This window comes from Macrotis lagotis, chromosome 6 (assembly GCF_037893015.1).
Source record: "Macrotis lagotis isolate mMagLag1 chromosome 6, bilby.v1.9.chrom.fasta, whole genome shotgun sequence".
Lineage (NCBI taxonomy): Eukaryota > Metazoa > Chordata > Mammalia > Peramelemorphia > Peramelidae > Macrotis > Macrotis lagotis.
Genome location: NC_133663.1, coordinates 10,077,535 through 10,092,076, shown reverse-complemented (window position 1 = coordinate 10,092,076; position 14,542 = coordinate 10,077,535). Strand labels below are relative to the sequence as shown.

The window sequence follows — 14,542 nt, the reverse complement described above, 5'->3', positions numbered from 1 at the left end:
TCGGAGAAAGTCAGAGCTAGAAAGGAACCCAGGTTTCCTACCCAAGCAGGAATTTCCTCTACAGCAAACTCTGTAAGGAGTCATTTAGCCTCAGCTGGAAGCCGGCCAGTGACAGGGAGCTCACTACCTCCATTCCACTTGGGGATGGCTCTGGGTGTAGGCAGTTTCTCTGACATCCACTATGAACCCAGGAAAGTCACCTGAAACCAGCCAGATTATCCTAAGCCCCTGGACCTGGGAAAGGGGGACTCCTAATGCTATAATAGCTGCTGAGTTGGAGGGGAGAGCCTTCTCCAAGAATGGGTCTCAGAGAGACAGAGCTAGAGAGGGAAAAGCAGCCTTCTGTTGCCCATCTAGAAGCCACGGCAGACAGTGGCCATGTCTTGTCTGGGGCACTGGGTCCCCGGAGAGTGAGTCGATGATCCTCTCCGATGCGGCTGCTCAGCCATCTTCTCTGTTTACTTAGCAAAGTCTCTATTACTGGTTAATACCTTTTTCTGTTACTTAACAGAATAATCCTCTTTTTGTCCCTAAATTCTCCAGGGCCCAGCGTTAGTCTTTTAAGTGAATTCATTCATAACAGCTCCAACCTCCAAAGGTTTTAGTCTGCTGCATTTGCAAGAGACCTGTGTATAGGGGCTCAGGTTCCACAGAGGACACAGTTCCTGCCCTCCAGGAGCCACCATCCCTAAAAGTTGCTTCAAGTCCCTTCTTCCTTCTCTGGTAAGGAGAGCAGTGCTAAGTGGAAGGACACTGGAGGATGAAAGCAATAGTTGACATTTTCCTACCCCTTTCCACACCCCAGGGAGCGAGTGCAGGATCATTTCCCCTATTTTACGAATGAAGAAACTGAGATTCCAAGGAACTGATTGGTTTATGTAAGGCAGTAGGGTTAAGGGACTTGCCCAAGGTCACACAGCTAGGCAATTATTAAGTGTCTGAGGGCAGATTTGAACTCAGGTCCTCCTGACTCCAGGGCCAGTGCTCTATCTACTGCACCACCCAGCTGCCCTGACTGATTGATTTAAATTGGCTCAAACACCACTAGTCAGTGAGGGAAATGGGATTCCCGTCCAGATTCTGCCTGGCTCTAGTGCCAACGCTCTTCCTATGTAATTATGTGGCTTTTGAGGTAAATACAGAGAGCCTTGAGGGGCCTGGAGAGCAACTGATTGATGGAGGAGCCACTGTCAGAAGTGAAGGGTGTTTGGCCTGGAAAGGAAAAGGGAGGAGGGGACAATGGATTTCCAGGAAAGTCACCTGGGGGAAAGGGCTTCTTTGTTATTTGGTCCCAGGAAGCGGACCTAGGAACCTGGAGCTCCAGAGAGGCCAGGTCAGGCTTGGGGCAAGAAACACTTTCTTCTAACCAGTGAGGACAGCATGTTAGAGCAGCCTGTCCTGGAGACTTTGAGTAGAGTTCTCCTGTTTGTACCCCTCACCTCATAGCCCATCTGCGAGGGACCGTTTTCATTGGTGGAGATTGATCCTTGCTTTTGAGAGGGCCCAACTTGGGGAGAGTTTGGGAAAAGAGAAATCTTGGTCTTCTGACCTCCAACTTATCTGGAACCCTGTATTTTTTCTCTCAAAACAAGAAGCTAAAAGACTTCTTGCCGGCCTAGAACATTGAATAATCAGTCTCCACCTACACAAATCTGCTGTTTGCCCTTTTTTGAAGATGATCTGGACATCAGGAGGTGATGCCATGACAAGCATATGAATTAAATTTGAGTGAGGGGGGCTGTGCTAAGTCCCCAACCTCACTGTCTCCTCCAGAGCCATCTGGCTCCAATGGCCAGATAGGAATCAGGATGACTGGAGGTGGCCCTAGATGGGAGGCAATCAGGGATAAGTGACTTGTCCAAGGTCACACAGCTAGTACGTGTCAGAGATTGGATTCACTCTCCCATCCTCCTGCTTCCAAGGCCAGTGAGGAATGGACTTTGAGGAAAATGACAAATGCTGGAGGCGATGTGGAAAAAAACAGGGACCCCAATTCTTTGTTGGTGGAGTTGTGAATTTGTTGAGCCATCCTGGACAACAATATGGCATTACTCCAAAGGGCTATAGAACTGTATACAACCTTTTACTCAGCAATACTGCTGCTAGGTCAGTATCACAAAGAGATCAAAGAAAAAGGAAAATGACCCAAATGTACAAAAAGTATCTATAGCAGCCCTTACTGTGATGGCAAAGAATTGGAAGCTGGGGGATGCTCATCAATTGAGTAATGACTGAACAAGCTGTGATGGGATCCTATTGGGCTATAAGAAATGATGAGGGGAAAAGTTTCAGAAAAACCTGGAAAGATTATATATGTGTGTGTGTGTGTGTGTGTGTGTGTGTGTGTGTGTATGAATTTATAAAAAGTGAAGTGAGCAGAACCCAAAGTTTGTATACAATAACAGCTATACTGTAAGGATGATCAAATGAAAGATTTAATTGACTCTATCAAGACAATTCTAAAGGACTCATGATGAAAAATGGTATCAGTCTCCAGAGAGAGAGTGAACTCTGAGTGCAGATTGAAACAGATTTTTTTTAAAAAGCATATTTATTTTTCAAGGAACTCAAAATTTGAAATAAATGTTAAAATACTTTAAAAATGGGTTTAAAGGCACAGGTTATATGCTTTTAAGTTACAATTGGGATTCAGATGCATGTTTCATTTATTACAGGAACTTCATCAAAGATTACTCCAAGGAAAATGACCTTATCAATAAATTTCCATTGAACTGGCCCATGGAGAAGGCTTGATCCCACTAATATATGAAAACAAGAGTCCTAAGGAGGAATTCAGTTGAGCTCCAGAATGGTCATAGGAAATTAATGTGTGCTGTTGGGATGGACCAGAGGCAGAGGTCATGGGGCTTGGGAAGGTTGAGAACCTAAGAAGTCAAGGTGTTTTAGGGATGCAGAGGGTAGGGATGGAGATCACTGGAAGCAGGTACTGAACTCATTGAGAGGAAGGAGAGGGACTCTATTCATGGGTGACAGGGACAAGTGGTTAGAGAGAAAAGGGATGGAATTGTCATTAAGGGAGGAGCAATGGATGCTGACTGATGGTGGCAAAAGGAAGCTCGAAAGTGGGGGCAGAAAAAGGATTTCTTTCTCTTGGCTCTGGGTATGAGTGACCTGGCCCATTTTGGAGAGGCGGGTCATCAGAAGGCTAGGTCAGAGGATCAGAGCCCCAGAGCTGGAAGGGACTTCAGAGGCCAACTGCCTTGGTCTTTCCATTTTCATTGCTTTATTTTATTTACATTGCCTTGTGGTTCCGCCTCTTTCACCTTGAATGAATTTATATGTTTCCCTGCTCTTGTGAATCCCCCCTAGTCCCAGCTTTAGTAGCACAGTAAGAAGCAGTGACATCCACCCACTCCAGAACTTCCCTTTTTTTCCTCAGTTGAGCAGCATCATCTTTATTGGCACTTCTTGGCTATCATGAAACGAGCTGATATAGCTATATATTGATCTACATCCACACACACTAATACATGTAGACACATACATCCATATATGCGTGCTGGTGCATATAAGTGGGGTTTTTCTTTTTCCTTAATGACCTTTCATAGGTACATGCCCAGGAGTGGAATCTCAGGTCAAGGTTATGTTCCTCCCTGATGCTCAGAAATCTCATGTATGGGTGGGTCCCCAGACCATATAGCTCATCCACTGAAAGTGGGGGATAAGTGGTCTACCCCACTCCAGTTGGTAAAAATGTCATCTCTTTGAGGGAAGGGAGAGTTTTACTCTTTGAAAGGTATCTTTTGGATCCCTAGTGCCTCCCTCAGTTCTGATTGAAGACACCCAGGCATGGGGACTCCTTGGGGGTGATCACCTAATGCCTGTGGGAGTCTGGACTGGTCTGTAACTAGCTTTGGAGAGACTAGGGCTAGTGTGAGTGAGGTTGCTCCCCATGAGACCAATAACTGGGCCACGGACCCAGTTTCTATAGGCTAGTTGCATTACTTTATTTCTGGACAGCAGGCCTCTCAGTACTAGGCCTGAGTCTTAGCTGTGGTACCTGTTATAATGCTTGGCACTCCTGGAACATGTCAGGCCTGGAGCAGAGAGGGAATTGGAATGAACAGAACTAGCAGCTTTTGAGGATCCTATCAGCTGGCCAGAAGGGATGGATATGATCTCCTTCCACAGTGTTTCTTTGCTCCCAACTGAAATAGGTTCCTGATATCAGAAAAGGGTTAACATCACCACCATCACCACCACCCCAAGTATCATCTCAATTTATCCTCTCAACAGCTCTGGAAGGTAATGTATTATTATCATCTTCCCCATTTTACAGATAAGGAAACTGAGGCAGACATTATGTGACTTTCCCATGGTGACTCAGCTAGCTGAGGCTGGATTTGAACTCAGGTTGTCCTGATTGAGATAGCACTCTATCCCTCTGAGCTCATTCCCTGACTATTGTCACTATCTAGAAAAAAATCAAATGGAACCAAGGAGATTCCAGGTTTACAGCTGGAGGGGACTTTTGTGGCTCTTTGCTCTTTGCTATTTTACATAAGAGGAAACTGAGGCTGGGGAATGTGAAGTGATTTGTCTATGGTTACAGGGTTAGGAGATGCAGGGGCAAGAATTTGACCCAAGATTCTTGGACTCCAAATCCAGTGTTCTTTCCACCATCTCATCATGTTGGGGTGTAGAGTGTGTTTAGGGAAGACTAGCACCTCTGGGGTGAGGACTACTGAGCTCGCTTTAGAATTGCTTTCTGCTTAATTCACCCAACTGTTGCCTGTGGCTCCAGGAAGCTGTGGCCTACCGAGTGGCCACAACCCAGAAGACTGTTTAGCAGATGGGCTGAACTAAGTTGAGGGTAACTGAGGGGGTTTGCCAAGCATGTGAGGACTTCCTTTGACAGAATGGGCAGATGAGAATAATTTATTCCAAGAGCTATGAAGGCGACTGAAGCCGGTGCTGTGTAGGCCTTGGAGCTGGGTCAGATTTTGCCACCCAAGCCATCACCACTCACCTTGACTTTTGTCTTGCCATTAGACTCCAATGACTCTGGAAGAAGAATGAGGCCAATGACTTTGTGCAGCTCTGCCTCCCTTAAATCCATTTTATGTGTGAATCAAGACATCACCCACACCAGTTTATCATTTTTCTCAGTGTCCTTGCCTGGCGACAGGCAAGTGATGATACAGCAGGTACAGATATACTGGAAGCTGTAGTTACCTCGGCAGTTGGGGATCCTACCTGTGCACAAAACAAAAAAAAACCATGCAAAAACTTTTGTAAAGATGAAGCCACTGGCCATGGGAATATGGAATGCACACACTCTTTTGGCAACCAGAATTTAGCAGGCATCACCAAGTAGCACAACAAGGCTGACAAACGAAGACCAGCTTATGGAAGTTAGAGTTGGAGACACAATTTTCTGGAGTCGTTGCAATGGGGGAACACTGTAGGATTTGCAATCAAAACTAATTTCCTAAATAACGTTGGACTCCTCCCAATAGGAGTGAACTCATGACCACTTGTAGGGAAGTGCCATGCCACCACTATCCGTGTATATGCTCCCATGATGAACCTTGATGAGGTCAAAGGAAAGTTTTATGAAGACTAGAGACTCTTACTCATTGTGCCGAAGACAAACGTAATTCTGAATGACATTAATAAGTCATGGCAGAGTCATGGTGGAGAGGACTGGGGAGGAATAGAGTTGGAAAGAGTAACAGCAGAGGTCACCCGTGTGACCATTGTGCATCTCATGACCACACCACCCATACTGTCTTTCATTTACAGAATTCAATAGAATTTTGTGGATGCACTCTTTTTTTTAAGGTTTTTGCAAGGCAATGGGGTTAAGTGGCTTGCCCAAGGCCACACAGCTAGGTCATTATTAAGTGTCTGAGGCCGGCTTTGAACTCAGGTACTCCTGACTCCAGGGCCCGGTGCTCTATCCACTGTGCCACCTAGCCGCCCCTGTGGATGCACTCTTGCAGCAAACATTGTCATGTAATAGACCAGGTCATTGCAAGAAGTGACAGATGAGATGAGAGTGGCTAAGGCAATGTATGGTGCAGCACCAGACTGATAGATACCTTCTCCAAATGAAATAATCACCTTCCACAAAAGTGGCATCCCAAGACAAATTGGCTCCTAGAGGATGATGCTGATGGATAAGAATGCTTTTCCAAATGGGAACAGTTAGTTGCTAACTTGAAAGGCAAGTTGAGCCAGCAAGTGGTTGACAACATGGAGCAAATATCAAGACTGAGTTGATGAAAATGAGAAAATCCAGAAGTTGCTAAATAAAAAACAAGAACTCCACAGGGTTTACCGGCAGGATAGTTTATCCTCCTCTAAGGGGACAATTTCATTCTATCAAAAGTAAAGTGCAGGGGGTGGCTAGGTGGCGCAGTGGATAGAGCACCGGCCCCTGGAGTCAGGAGGACCTGAGTTCAAATCCGGCCTCAGACACATAATAATGACCTAGCTGTGTGGCCTTGGGCAAGTCACTTAACCCCATTTGCCTTGCAAAAAACCCCCCTAAAAATGAAAAATAAAAGTAAAGTGAAAGTGAAACTTCAAGAGATGCAGGATTCTTGGTCAGTAAGAAGGCCGATGAAATTCAATTTTATATTGGTAGTATTCAATCCAAGTCACTTTTATGATGCTGTAAAAGGCTATGTTTGGGTCAGAGTCCCATAGTGAACCTCAGGGCTAATGGAGCCACATTGATTAGTGATTGAGACATGATCCTGGTGAGATGGGCTGAATACTTTCATGGATTTACCAACAGATCATCATCAATCAAGGCTGAAGGTCTTAACTGTATACTTAAGGTTGAACTCAGGTCCTCTTTAGCCAACCTTCCAACTGAAGAAGAGATTTTGAATGCCATTAAATTTCTCTGGTGTAGCAAAACATGTGGTTCTGATTCTCTTCCAGCAGAGATTTACAAGGCAGGGGGACCATTACTTATACAAAAAACTGATAGACATTTTTTGGGAGGTAAGGCAGGAGGAGATTATTCTCTAGGAGTTCAAGGATGCCTCTATTGTCCATCTCTTTCAAGGTAAAGGAAATAGTTTGTGCTATGACAATCATAGTGGGTCCCTCTCTTACTGCCAGCAAGATTCTTGCAAAGTCCTTTGTAAGTAGCTGATCCTTCACTTGGAAGAAGATTAACTTCCTGAGAGACAGTGTGACTTCAGAAAGGACCAGGGAATAGTGGATAGGGCATTTGGTCTTTGACAACTCTAGGAGAAGTCTAGAAACAGAACAGAGGTCTGTACACAACAGTTGTCCGTCTAACCAAGGGTTTTGATAGTGTCAGTTGTGGAACAACATGGCAAAATTTGGGTGCCTGGTGAAGTTCATCAGTTTGGTATTATCATTTTCATGGTGGTCTGTTTGCCTGGGTTTTGGATAAGGAACCATGCTCTTGTCATTTTCTAGTCACTGATGGAGTGAAGTAGGGCTGTGCGTTTGTTCCTATAATTTTAATTTTAATTTTATTTTTGATGTGATTGATAAGACATATATGCAACACTTAATATGTAGTCAATATTCTATTCATTATCTTGGAAGGCAGACAGGACAGATACTACCTTTCTGATTTTACAGTTGAAGCAAAGGTGGCTATAGTCCCTGGGTCGCACAGCTGGTGAGAATTGGACTTGGGATCTGAATTCAGGTCTTCTTGACTAAAATTGGGTAGGATGCCTCCCTCCTTCCCTCCTCATCAAATTATTCCAATCTCTACCAGTTCTGGCTTTAATTAACCATTAAGATTTACATAGCTGAGATTTGAGTTTTTGAGTTTCTTTTCTTTCTTTTGAAATGGCTGCTTATTGTAGAATTCTAACACCCAATCTTGGTCACCAGAAGAGATGAGGAAATATATCTTCTTTGTTTCTTTGGAATGGTGGGGGTTGATTGTAGAATTCTAACAATCAATCCTGTTTACAGGAAGAGGTGAGGCAATATATTGCCTTTGTTTCTTTGGAAAAGGTGGGGGTTGAGAACTGCTAAAGTTAAAAGTCAGATTCTTTTATAGCATCATAAATTTCTAAGTAGAAGGGGTCATAGCAGTCATCTTGTTCACGCCTCTCCTTTTGCAGAGCAGGAAATTGAGATCTAGCTTGGCAAAATAATCTGCCCAAGGTCACGCCACAATACCTGGAGGAGGAGTGGGGGGAGGGAGCAGGCTTCAAAAGAGGATCCCTTGACTTCCAATCCATTGGCTTTTTCTTTCTTTCTTTTTTTCCAGAAATGGTATTTTATTTTTTCCCCAATTACATTAAAGATAGTTTCAGCATTGAAATTTGGAAGAATTTGAGTTCCAAATTCTTCTCCCTCCCTTCCCTTTCCTTCCCCAAGACAAGAAGGCAATCTAATATGGGTTACACATGTATAATCATGTTAAACACATTTCTATATTAGTTGAATTGTGAAAGAAGAATCAGAACAAAAGTGAAAAATCCATGAGAAAGAAAAAACAAAGCAAATATAGGAAGTGAAAATAGTACTTTCTCTGGATGTGGATAGCATTTTCTATCATAAGTCTTTTGAAATTTTCTTTGATCATTGTATTCCAGCCAACTTTTTCAATGTACCTTGCATCAGTTGGAGGGCCAATATACCTGGAAATGACTGAAATTAAAAAACAAAGAGATATGAAATCCATAAAACTTTCAAAAAAGCAAAAAAAAGTTTTCCTTACCCACTTGCTGCTTCTCTTTGTAAAGAGAAAAGATCCATATATTTGGTTGTTTTTTGTTCCTTGGGAAGGGAAATACTCTGACTTATTTTATGCTCCTTTGAAGTTTTGTTTGAATGAATAGTGTTACCTTCTTCCTGCCTCCTCTTTTCTTGTTTTCTACTAAAAATTCCATCAGGGAAATGATGTGTAGATAGCAGCATTCTTGAGCTCAAGGACCCTAGGTTGGTTGATTTCTTAGGACCATTGGTAAGGACGAGAGCCCAGTGGAATGTACAGAATTCCAGCCAGGTCTAGTCATCTATGGATTCTCTCTGCTCAGATCACCTCTCGTCTAGCAATGACTTGTCTCTGGAGAAAGAGAAGCACATTTTGTCCATGGTTGCTGTTGATTGTCTTCAGAACTGTGTTTTTAGGGTGGGAGCACCTTTGATTTGGGACCCTCTGGACCACAGCACTCCAATACTGTCCATAGGTTTTCTTGGCAAAGATACTGGAGTGTTCTGCCATTTTCTTCTTTGAGGGATTAAGGGAAAGATGTTAAATGACTTGACCAGGGTCACAGAGCTAGTGAGTTTTTGAGGCTGAATCTGAACTCAGTTCCTCCTAACTCCAGACCCAGGACTCTCTCCACTCAACCATCTAGGGACCTTTTTGAGCACCTATGATGTGCTATTTTGGACACAAAATAGTTAAATATAATCTCTAGCCCTTATACAGCATTTTGCAGTTTGCAGATTACTTTAATAACTAATATTTATATTGATGTTTGTCCTTTGTTCTTGAGGAAGACCATGACATCAGGGAGGTGATGCCATGACAAGCACATGAATGACATTTGAGAGATGGGGGCTGTGCTCACTTTCTCCCCCAGAGCCATCTGGGTCCAGTGGCCAGATATGAATCAGAACGACTGTATTGTGAGGCAATCAGGGTTAAATGACCTGCTCAAGATCACACAGCTAGTGTCTGGATCTGTCCTGTCCTTCTGACTCCAAAGTCAGTGCTCTAATTACGATGCTACCTAGCTGCCCTGTAACAATATAATAATAAGAGCAAATAGATATAGAGAGTCACGCATGAGAAAGGAGGAACAGAGACTCAAGAACCGAGGAATAATTCTCTTATTTTAGTAGCTTGAGGTCATTTTATATATTTTCATATATCTATATCTATATTTATATATCTTAAATATAAATAGGTATTTTTTCCTAGAATTCGGAATCTGGGCCAAGGAATACTTCTTCTGCATTAGCCCATCTAAGCCTGAAACTTGGGGAGGTTGGGCTGTTGGCAAATGATGACAGAGAAGAGTTTCCTCATGAGCTAACAAATGATTAATTACTGTGACATCCTGCTTCCCGAAAGCTTTTTTGAAAGTCTAGTGGGGGCTGTTGTGGTTTCTGCTCCAGCGTCTCAAGTGTCCCCTGGAAAAATTGACCCAGTCCACATTCAGCCTCCACTTGCTGCTACATGTGTCTATGTTAACATTTATATATGATATAATACAATATAATATAATATAATATAATGTAGTATAATATAATATAATATAATAAATATAGTATAGTATAGTATAATGTAGTATAATATAATCTAATGTAATGTAATGTAATATAATATAATATAATATATAATATAAATACTCATATTTTTATATCTGATCAGAGACTTATAGTTGGAAAAAATGACAGAAGCCATATAGTCCAACCCCTCATTTTATATGGTTAAGCAACTCCAGCCATGAAAAGTAGCACTGTTTCACATTTTATTTTTCCTCCAATTTAATACTTTTGCTTCATACCTTTAAAACAACCTCTTCTTTCTATTCTCTGACTCCCCCAGCCCCATTCTTCCTAGTAACAAAGACAATCTAAGGCACCTCTCTTGAGTCCTCTTTTGGGACACATGCATTCTGACCCTTTGATGAAGGACGGGTGTATTGTGATGATACAGTAACTTCTTTATGGTGGTTCTGGTAACTGGGAGCAACTGAGGCAGGGGGCTTTGCCCTTCCCACAAAAGGCTCTGAGGATAATAGAAAATCTTTACTCTGACTCTCTCTTGAGTTGTTGCTTTGCTTATGAGCTTATGGCTTGGGAAATTCTTGGGCTGATGCTATCTCCTCTGGAGGAGGTGATTCTTGTAATTGCACTTCTGAGAGGAGAAGATGACCACCCAGACAGGTTTATTTGCTTTCTGAGGCGTCTAGAGATCTGTGCCTGGTCACAAGAGCTGGGCTTGGTTGCTGCTCTGGAAGCTTGAAACTCAGGTGAATGTGAACTCTGGGCTCATTGATTTTCTTTCTCTTTGAGGATGCATAATGGATGTGATCAGTTATTTTATGTTTAATTATCTGTTAATGTGTGCTCATGAGGCTTTTATATTTTGAACATTTCTTTGGTGGTGGAGGAAAAAAATAAAATAACTGTCATATATTCAATATTTATTTTTTCCCCCTTGAATTCCTTTCCTGAAATGGGATCTTTGTTAATCCCTTTTAAGGAGACACCTTGAGCATGAAGTAAAATTAAACCTTGTGTTTAAGAGATTTTTCTCTAGTTTCTACTCTGGGGTAGGAAATAACAAATCAGAGACACAGGTCTGATCTCTTTTTATTGTGGGATGATTTGGGAGCTCTGCAACTCCACAGTATAGCCTTGCTGGGAAGGGGCTCTCCCTGGACTCTTGGGGATATTCAGGATCAAGCTGTTACCTCCAGCCCCGGGGACTTCCACCCAAAGGGGTCAAACAGACTTGGGACCCTGACCTCTAAAAGAGGTAGATCACTATTTTGAGGGACTGATTGACTCACAAGGTCCCCCAAGGAGGGGAAAGATACAAGAGATATAGACTCATTGTTATTCCCCAGAGATGACAGAAAGAACTCCAATATCTACCAATTTATATTCCCTACATTCCCATTTAGACTATTTATGAATCATTTATGTATGAATGGAGGGCATCTTTGATGAAGGATGGAGGGTAGAAAGTAGACAAATATTATGTTTAATTAGAGTACCAGGCTTGGTTTCTTGAAGACTTATCTTCATGAGTTCAAGCCTGACCTCAAACACTAGCTGTGTGACTTTGGGAAAGTCATTTCACCTTGTTTGTATTAGTTTCCTCATCTATAACATGAGCTGAAGGAAAGGTAAGTGCTATTATTATTTCCATCTCGCATTTGAGAAAACTGAGGCAATAGATTGGCTCATCCAGGGACACACAGCCAGTAAGTGTCTGAATTTGTGGATTTGAACTCAGATCATCCTGACATCTGGTCCAGTTCACCACTAGCTGCCTCCAGATGAAGATGTTTGTAGAGAACATTTTTATAGGGACCTTCTTCTATGGACCCCATTTCACAGCGGGCTGGATGTTGTAGAGAATTCAAGGCTCCCCTTCCCATGCTTATTGTCTATTGATTATAGGAAAAAAACACCTGATTTTATAGAAGAAAAAGGCCTCTTTCCAAAGACATGTCTTCAAAATCATTTGAGAATTGGGGTAGCTAGGTGGCTCAGTGGAGTCAGGAGAACCTGAGTTCAAATCTGACCCCAGATACATACTAATTGCCTAGCTGTGTGACCTTGGGAAATCATTTAACCCCATTGCTTTAAATAAATAAAAAAATCATTTGAGACTCTTTGTAAGATAAAACTATGACAATAAAGCTGAGAGTCTTCTCTTTCTGTCTCTGGGGACATCCCTTCTGATAGGACAGTGAGGCTAGTGAGACTGAGGAGCATGGAAGATGAGTAGTAGGTGAAAGGGTTGGTGGATTGATTGGGAGTCACAAAAAATGTCAAATTGAGCCTCTGACAAAAAAATGGACTTGACTGAACATGAATCTAGGGTTTTAACTGAGGTGTTTTACCTCTAAGGTCCATTGCCCTTCTATGATACTACATTTCCTTGTTTTAGTTTAATGAAAGGGAGGAAAATGGTAATCATATCTTATGTTTGTCCAGTACCTTTCACTAAGGAGATGGTCTAATGGTTAGTGCTAATCCATCCAGTCTCCAACCCATAGCTACAGGAGCAGGATTTCCTGGTGAAAGGGTTGTGCAACCCTAATCTTCACAAAGAAAGGCTGTACAAACTTCCTGGTGGGCTTCCAGAACAGGTTGGACAGCTCTTTATGGGATGTTGAGAGGGTGGGGATGGACCACAGCTTGCACAGGAGACCTTGAGTGACCCCTTCCAGTCTTGAGTTTCTGTGAACATAAGAGTTCTACCTCAATCAATCTATTTTACCAATAAGAAAAGATGTTGCTTCTGCCTTACTTTAGGTGATAACAGTTGTTGAGATGAGAACCAATGTGCCCTAGGTGAAGGCCACAGATGCAAGTCTTTTTGGCTATGATCAAACCAGAGAGTCAGGGTAGTGTTTTGGAAAGATTCAGGATCAAAGAAGCTCTGGGTTCGAATCCTACTTTTACTATTTATTAGCTGGACGACCTTGGGCAAGTTGCTTCACTTCTCTGGCCCTTACTTTCCTCATCTGTGGAATGGGGGGTTTTGTCCTAACTGATGGTGATTCTGAATCATGGGGACTGGGGAAAGGAGAGGAGACAGTTTGGTTGCCAGAGCATCCTCAGGTCCAAAAGACCTGATCTGGAGAGATCTTGACTCGCGCTCCTTGTTCCTTGGCATTGCTTCTTTCTGCAGTAGCTTCTTAGATGATGGACTAAGTGTTGGGATGTTAAGAAAGGTTGAAGGGCAGAGCCCCCTTTCAGAGTTCACATCCAAATGGGGGAGACAACATGTTGATAACTGGGTACAAGCAAAACGGACATTGTAAATGGGAGGTGATCTCTGAGAGGACTTTAACAACTGGAGAGGAGATAAGGAGGGATGGGATTGGATGGGGAAAACTTCCCGATTCGGGAAGTGAGTCTTAAGGGAATCCAGGGTGTATACAAAATAGAAACAAAGTAGACAGAAGGTGACCCCTGGACATGGTCAAGAGGCAGAGGAAGAAACCCCTCCAAATCCTGAATGCTGTGAGGGCATTATCTCACCTTTGCTAATGCTGAATATTTCTTCCTATCTGGTGTTTTTCAGGTACTTCCATGTCATCATCCTCCTCCTCTTGGTGCCTTTGGTCTTTCTCTTCAGAAGCTTTCTCAACACACAAGTCAACTTGCTGGTCCCGTAAGTTGATCACTGACACAGAGATGCTCTTTGGGTCTTTGACACACAGGATTGTTGGCTGATATAAGCCCCGCATCTTGCACAGGAGACAAGGGAGAAGAGCGGTTGATGTTTTTAGAGTTCAGAGGACCTGAGTGTGCCCTAGCTTTGGCCATTACTCCCTTGGACAAAGTCCTTTGCCTCTTTGGTCCTTTGATTTTCCATTTGGTTTAGTCTTTTCAGTTGTATTCTACTCTTTATGACCCACTTTGGGGTTTTCTTGGCAAAGATACTGGAGTGCTTTGTCATGTCCTTCTCCAACTTATTTTACAGATGAGGAAACTGAGGCAAAGAGGGTGAAGTGACTTTCCCAGGGTCACTCAGCTTGGAATTGTCAGACACCAAATTTTAACTCAATTCTTTCTGATTCCAGGCCTGTTGTTCTCTCCATTACATCACCTAGCTGTCCAGGATATACTTCCTTCTGGCTCCAGACTGATAGACCCCTTGTTGAGTCAGTAGGGTCAACCTGGCATAGTAGGGACAGTACCAGTCTGGAAAGTGTGTTATCAATAGAGAAATGGATGCCTCAGGGACTGTATGTTCCTGGTGAGATAGAGGCTCAGTGTTAGTAGAAAGGAGGCTATAGAAAACCCAAAGACCATGATCTTATTGGAAGGTAGTGTTGGATAGAGGGAAAAAGAAAATACCCAATTG

At 42.8% G+C, this 14,542-nt stretch overlaps 1 protein-coding gene across 2 annotated transcripts in view; it reads left to right on the top strand.

Moving 5' to 3' along the window:
• Positions 1–14,542, top strand: part of GAL3ST2 (galactose-3-O-sulfotransferase 2) — a 61,194-nt gene that overhangs the window by 32,907 nt on the left and 13,745 nt on the right. For both annotated transcript variants that reach the window (XM_074190672.1, XM_074190671.1), the window contains exon 2: positions 13,757–13,846. In XM_074190672.1, the coding sequence (XP_074046773.1) occupies positions 13,757–13,846 (90 nt within the window). The remainder of the gene's footprint in view (positions 1–13,756; positions 13,847–14,542) is intronic.